Source organism: Durio zibethinus, chromosome 18 (assembly GCF_047325235.1).
Source record: "Durio zibethinus cultivar Kanyao isolate XHJ-2024 chromosome 18, ASM4732523v1, whole genome shotgun sequence".
NCBI classification, from domain to species: domain Eukaryota; kingdom Viridiplantae; phylum Streptophyta; class Magnoliopsida; order Malvales; family Malvaceae; genus Durio; species Durio zibethinus.
The window spans coordinates 3,868,478-3,875,726 of record NC_143179.1 but is presented as its reverse complement, the minus strand read 5'-3'; the positions used below and the strand labels follow the sequence as shown (position 1 = coordinate 3,875,726).

The window sequence follows — 7,249 nt, the reverse complement described above, 5'->3', positions numbered from 1 at the left end:
TGGATGGTTTTACAATACATGCAATGAATTAATGTGTCAATCTTTTTCTATTTTGTGTCGACAAATTTTCGTGCTCAGAGCATGTTGAAAAAATTCCTTGACTTCTATGCTTTGCTAATTTCATGTCATGTATAATTTGTAGTTACTTTTTTTTTGTCTAACATGAATCTAAGGTAAGAATTTCTTTCCTACTCTTGCAATGCCAAAATACAACCTCTCATCAAAGATAGTATGCTTAAATACCGTTGATGGTTTTTAGAAAATTCATAAAAAAAATTGTTTAGGGCAATGTTCACACAATTGTTGTAGCAACTCAGATGAATAGAATGGTTCTACCAATACCAATCAAATCACTGAAGAATAAGACCAGGATGCTGGATGTAGTCTAAACTTCTAAAATGATCAAACATAAGTCAAGTACACACATTGTTTGATTGTGATGATTTAAAGATCAAAAAGAAAAGGAAACTAGGATGTGAATCTTCTAGTGCCACTAAATTCTAGAAACTTTTGCAAAAATTAATCTAGTAAAAAATGGTTGTCAATTGCAACACTGCCCTAAAGTGTCTACCTAATTTTCCAAAATATTCGAATGGTTTTCTCGCCCATAAAACCGTTTGATTCCTTTTAGACCATATTTGTTACCCCAATTTCAAGAGATATCAAAAGGCTTTTATAAAAGTAGCCTTACAAGATATTGATGACTTACTGCACCAAGATAACCAAATACTTTATTATCATAGTCCTTCAAAACTTTATGATCCATAATTCCATGCAATTCTCTAACATTATGTCCATCACCCCATTTGTAGGCATATTCCTACTGTCATGGCCTTAAAGATAAGTCATGAATCCCATATTAATTGTGTATTAAAATCGATCATAAGATATAAGTGTTCACATAACTTTTAATTTATGAGACACATTTTGTGAGACAAAACCATAAAACCTAATAAATCGAAGTGGACAATACTTGACAAGTTAGTATGGATCATAATATTTGGTATCATAGTTGATTATGGGAGTATTGGTAATGTGCTACAGAAGATGGTCTCGTTGGAATGGGAAAGGATGCCATGGTCTTAAGAGAGTCATAAATCTCGTGTCAACTGTATACTAGAGTTGATCTTAGATATAAGTGTTCTTAGCTCTTTCAACTTTTGAGATATTTTTTGTGAGACAAAATAATAAAGCTCAATTAGTCAAAGTAAATAATATCTCATAAGTTGGTGTGAACTGTAACATCCAACTACCTCACAATGACAATATCAACCAATAGTTGAATTTTTTACCACTAAAACACCCCAACCAATGCACCCATATGTTGCTGGCAAACAGATAGCAAACGAACTTTTTTCTGCATGAATCTCTTGCAAAAAATTCAAGTTAGTGCAAAGAAACCACTAAAGAAAAGTAGCATAATTGATAACCGATGATAATTCTCAATTATAATAATAATTATTTTTAAAAAATAATTTGATTTTTAAAATATCATAGCTTAATTTTATTGAAACTTTGCATGAACAATGATAATGGCATAAAATTGTACATTAACAAGACATTCAAGATGTTAAAATTAATTTGTTTTTTTCAACTTTTTATAAATGGTAAATTTTATTTTTAATATTTTTATTTGTAAAAGATGTCAAAATTAATTTATTTCTATTTAGGAATCAATTTATATCAATGTATTTTTTTTAATCATTAATTTAAATAGATTAAAAGATGAAAGAGACAAATAAAAAAATAATTTAATTTTATCTCTTAAATTTATTAAAATTAATAATTATAAAAAAGTGTAAAACATTTTTAATTTTACATTTATATAAGTTGATCTTATTTTGAAGATGAATGCAACAAATAAAATTATATATGATTTTGTTAAAAAGTACCATTGATATTTTTTTAATGGTAATCAAGTTGTTATTTATAATAATATTTTTTATTAAATATAACAATTGATTTAATATATAAAATTCAATTATATTAATTATTTTTAATTTCCCTGTTAACTTGTTTTATTATTTTTGAGGCAGAACTTGTTTTTATTATTGTTCAATATCTCATGAGATATCGTCATATCTCATACCATTCTAACTCAGGAGACCTATTCTAATGTCGATATATTGCCGCACAAACCGTTCTGCCAGAAAACAAAATATAAAGGGGGAGGCTCTCAGGTGGAGAAAAAGAGAGTAGCAAAAATGTCGTCGTTTTTGCAGTCATTTCTGGATCCGAAGAAGAACTGGTTGGCAGCTCTGCACATGAAATCCCTCTCCAAACGCCTCTCCAAATACGGTACGCTTTTCCCCAAAGCCCTAACCCTTTATTTATTTATTTTTTAATTTGGATTAAACTTATTGGAGAATCTGTTTAGGCCTTCGCTACGACGATCTATACGATCCTTACTACGACCTGGATATCAAGGAGGCGTTGAATCGGCTGCCCCGTGAGATCGTCGATGCCCGTAACCAACGCCTTAAGCGTGCAATGGACCTCTCCATGAAGCACGAGTATCTCCCCCAACATCTTCAGGTTTCCCCTTTTCTCTTTCATTTTTTTTAATTTTCAGTTAAGATTTTGGATAATCTTCTTTGAGTACTTAATTCGGGGGATTTTGTTCTTTGCTTTTCGTAATTTTTGAATAACATTTAGCTATTAAATGTTTGAAACCTCGAATGAATCCTATTATGAATCGCATGACCTTTAAATGCAAGCGCTGTTGATGTTTAAGCATTTTTTAATTAAAAAATTATACATGATATTTTATTTATGGTTGTCTTGTATTGGGATATAAGTAACTAATCTAGAATAATTCTCTTGATTTCTTTGCTATGATTTGTTGCTACAGTTAGTACTTAGTTTGCTTCCTAAATCAATCGGTGACATCATTGGATACAGAAGCATAAATTATTCTGAATTATTATAATGGAAGGAGCAGAGTCTAATCACAATCTCTCTAATGCTATTAAACAAAATGGATGCAGAGTGAAGAACTAATTGCGGAATTTGTGTCAATATGATTAAGCAAAGTCTAATTCTCTTAACATCTATTTCTATCTTTGATCATGTTTATAAGTATAACCCATGTATTCTTGCCACTCTTTTCATTTTATAAGAAGAAATGGCATCAAGAAAAAATAGCATTAGCTAATCAGTGTTTATGATGTGAACATGTGTCTTCACTTCATGACTGTACTTTGAGGTCTCATAATTTTTTGGATTCTATTGTTCCTTTTCAGAAAATGCAGACACCATTTAGGAGCTATCTTCAATATATGCTTGCTCTTGTAAGTTTTTAAATAGTAAAGCTCTGTTCATTAATTGACTTGGATTTCATTTTTCATTTTTCGGCTTTGTTTACTTAATGGAATTTGGACATCTGTGTGTGCTCGACACAGGTTTGTTCAATTTAGTCTAAGTTTACCTGATATGAAAGTCATACAGTCATATCCATACCTACTTTGGGGGTTCAAATTGTATCATACATGGGTACTTTAGAGAAGCTGAGAGTTGGAGTGACATGTGACTGGTGTAGTAATTATTATGTTTCAATCTATATATGTAGAATGATTTTTGTTAGGTAAAATACATAAATAGTCACCCAACTTTAGAGGTCGTTTTAAAATGGTCACTTCTGTATTAATTTTTCAATTTAGTTACTTAAGTTTAAATAAGTTTTTTTTTTTTTTTGCCACTCAACCATTAGTGTCTAACAGTGTGTTGACATGTCTAACGGTGTGTTGACGTGGCAATGCCATCAGTTGTCAGGTGCCATTTAGCATTACCATATCATCTGACAAGCCAAGTGGCATTGCTGACATGGCATTATAAGTTTTAAAAAAAAATAAATAAATTTCAGTCACTTAATTTTTTAAAAATTTCTATTATGGTCACTCAACTTTAAAAATTTACAATTTGGTTACTAACAAATAAGTTTTAAAATTTTATCAAAAATAGAAATAAGTATTTGATATTTCATTGCATAGAATAAGGTTATAAATTTTTATTTTTATTGTAATTATACCATTTAAATTTAAAAAATGGATGAATATTATCCACTTACTAAAATTACTAAAATAATTTTTCTTCAAATCTTTGTCATTAAGCTAATCCAATTAAACTCAAGTAAGTATTTCATATTTCATAATGTCAAAATTTAATTTTAGTTTCACGCAGTAAAATATTAAAGGAAATATAAATAAGAAAATAAATTAATTTAATATTAAATTTCACTAAGTGTTAGTGATTAAATCGTTATAAACCTACATTAAGGGTGACATCCAAACATTAATAATTTCATAAACATTGATGACCAAAATGTAAAAATTTAAAAAAGTTACTTGAATTTATTTGGATTTACTTAATGACAAATATTTGAAGTAATATATCTTAGTAATTTTGGCAATTGATTAATATTCATCTATTTTTCATATTTAAATGGTATAATTATAATAAAATAAAATTTCATAGCATGCAAGAAAATTATTGAATGCTTATTTCTATTTTTATGTAATTCAATGACTTATTTGAGTATTATTCTAACATATTTTAATAGGTAACATAAATAATAAAATAAAATAATTTATTATATTAAATTTCATAAATATTGGTGATCAACTCATTAATAGTTTACGGTAACAATGAGTCATTGACAATGGAGACCAAAATATTATTAAATTTCACAAACATTAGTGACCAAAATATTAATAAATTTCATATTTCATAATGTCAAGGTTCTAAATGCAACAAATTTATGTTATCTATATTTCTTTTAATATTTTATTACATGAAATTAAATTTATGAATTTTTATTATAATTAGGATCTTGACATTATGAAATATAAAATATTGACTTGAATTTATGTTTACATGGATGGATTGAATCACAAAGATTTGAAGTAACTTTATTTTAGTAATTTTGGCAATTAAATAATATTTACCCATTTTTTAAATTTAAATGATATAATTACAATAAAATAAAAAAATTATAATTTTATTTCATTCAATAAAAATATCAAATGCTTATATATATATATATATATTTATAAAATTTGAAGACATATTTGTTAGTGATTAAATTATAAATTTTCAAAGTTGAGTGATCAAAATGAAAATTCGCAAAAAGTTAAGTGATCAAAATTTATTTATTTTCAAAATTTATAATGTCATATGACTTATAAGATGACATGTTTGTGCCATGTGGCATCTAACAACTTCCTTATTAGCATGCCATTAGACGCTAATGGCTGAGTGACAAAAAATACACTTATTCAAACTTAAGTGACTAAATTGAAAAAAATTAATACTTAAGTGATCATTTTAAAACAATCACTATAATTGGGTGACTATTTATGTATTTTACCCTTTTTGTTATTACTTGGTATGTTCTCAAAAAATAATCGATAAATATTTCTTTTTCTTTTTCTTTTCTTCTATCTAAGCAGGGAATTACTGCTTTTACTGCATTTATAGTAGTCTTTTTCCTGCTCATACTACCCGTAATCCTTATGTTTATATTTTAGATTTAATTCCAATATACCCCACTATTTTAAAGTGGAAAGTTGTCCAGGAATGATTGTATTGGATTGAATTGTCCATTTAGTTATTGGATTTAAGAAGATTTCACCACAATCTCTGTATTTTACTCCCCTAGGATCTCAGCAATTGTAATGGTCAAAGTTTGAACTTGGTTCTTTTATTGTTACAATTGGGCAATTTTAGTCCCTCTGCTTCAATTTTAATTAATTTAATTCTTACACTTGTATTCTATGTTGATTTAAGGGCAACCAATAACAATGTTAAAATTTTATAGCCCTATGACTTTGCTAAACCCTTAAAGACCACGTGGCTGAATTAATGCCAAAATTTTAACACTGTTATCAATTGCTTTTAAATCAGCTTTTAATAAAAGTATGAGGATAATTCTTTAAAATTGAGATAAAGGGAATAAAGGGACCAAATTCAGATTTTGACCAATTCAAATCTTGGGTTACCAGCTTTATCTGAAGTTGTTCTAACACTTAAGATGGATGGTTCTGGTTGTTCATTTCCATGTCAAAATGCTAGATTCTTAGTTTTTAAATTCTGTCTTGCTTCATTAGCTGGTGTGGGAGGAAGTTTATATAATTGGATTGTTGCAATATTTACCAATCAAGGGGAAGTTTATATGGTTGAAAACTTCTACTTCACTTTGCTGGTACTACTTGTTACATGTACATGTTGTTGTTTATCAATCATATCTTGCTGACACATTTTGTGTTTGTGTTTCATTTTATTTATGATAAAGTATTAGGATTTTTAAGCTAGTATGTGTTTTGTGTTTGATAGAAGCTAGACTTGAAATTTAATGTGAATGAATGGATAGAGTTGGAGTTTGTGTTAAGATTCCTTTTTGTTGTGTCTTGTAGGTGAAGAAGGAGAGAGCAGAGCGTGAAGCCTTGGGAGCTTTGCCTCTGTATCAGCGAACCATTCCTTGAGGTTTTTGAGTATCGTATAGTTGCTGCTGTTGAAATTCGTTTTCAAATGATTTGTATGCCATATCATGCTTTGTTAGCAGAAGTGGACATGAATTTTGCCATTCCTAATTGGTTGGTTACACAGTGATCTGTGTCAGTTTTTCAATGGAATCACGAATTGGGTTTAGTCCATCCGCAATGTGCTAATAATATTTAGAGCTGTGAACTGCATTTTATGCTTGAAATTAAGCAATTCTACAATTAACGGCCTTGGTATCTAGATGGCTTTCTTGTAACTTGTTAGTGGTTGTGTTCACCCTGATCATAATGTGTATTGGCTCTTGAACTTTCATTGTTCGAGCAAATTTACAGTCCCTAGTCATTCGCTTTTTGGTTCATGTTGATGTTGTAGTCCATTGGGTCTTTGGTTGCCCATAGGCATTCGAACCATAGGCATTCAAATCAAAATTTGAAAGTTTCAAGTTTCAAGTTTTGACCAATGGATGTTTCTTTGGTATGTCTTTCCCAGTCCCCCTAGTCCTTGAGCCTGTCTCTTTTAGTTACAGGATAAAGTTCCCTTTTTAACTTTATATAAGTCCATCTTAAATACTGATCCTCTTGCTATTTTTCTCCTGCTTAGAAACGAATGCCCATAGGTTTAGAATGGTTGATATTTTTATTTTATTTTCTATTATTTCTATTATTGACTTTTTATTTTTTATTCAAATTTGCTAAAAAAGTGTAAAAGCTAAAAAGAGTTTTAATTCTTTTCATCACTGCCAACACAAAAA

The 7,249-nt window shown here is 28.8% G+C and overlaps 1 protein-coding gene across 2 annotated transcripts; it reads left to right on the top strand.

Annotated features, from left to right (window-relative positions):
• Nucleotides 1-2,138: 2,138 nt before the first annotated feature.
• On the top strand, nucleotides 2,139-6,810 carry LOC111298984 (cytochrome b-c1 complex subunit 7-2, mitochondrial-like). Of its 2 annotated transcripts, XM_022893802.2 has the most exons (4): nucleotides 2,139-2,298; nucleotides 2,378-2,535; nucleotides 3,243-3,290; nucleotides 6,411-6,738. In XM_022893802.2, the coding sequence occupies exons 1-4, from the start codon at nucleotides 2,205-2,207 to the stop codon at nucleotides 6,477-6,479; spliced, it is 369 nt and encodes a 122-aa protein (XP_022749537.2). In that variant the 5' UTR covers nucleotides 2,139-2,204; the 3' UTR covers nucleotides 6,480-6,738. The 2 variants fall into 2 exon arrangements, with proteins under 2 accessions (XP_022749537.2, XP_022749536.2); XM_022893801.2 differs by lacking the exon at nucleotides 3,243-3,290 and having other exon boundaries at nucleotides 6,411-6,810.
• The last annotated feature ends 439 nt before the right edge of the window (nucleotides 6,811-7,249 follow it).

Excerpts from the sequence above, each read along its gene's own strand:
- LOC111298984 (XM_022893802.2), top strand. The coding sequence starts at position 2,205 with ATGTCGTCGTTTTTGCAGTCATTTCTGGATCCGAAGAAGAACTGGTTG. Across the intron at positions 2,299-2,377 it reads CAAACGCCTCTCCAAATACG|GCCTTCGCTACGACGATCTA; the intron begins GTACGCTTTTCC and ends GAATCTGTTTAG. Across the intron at positions 2,536-3,242 it reads ATCTCCCCCAACATCTTCAG|AAAATGCAGACACCATTTAG; the intron begins GTTTCCCCTTTT and ends GTTCCTTTTCAG.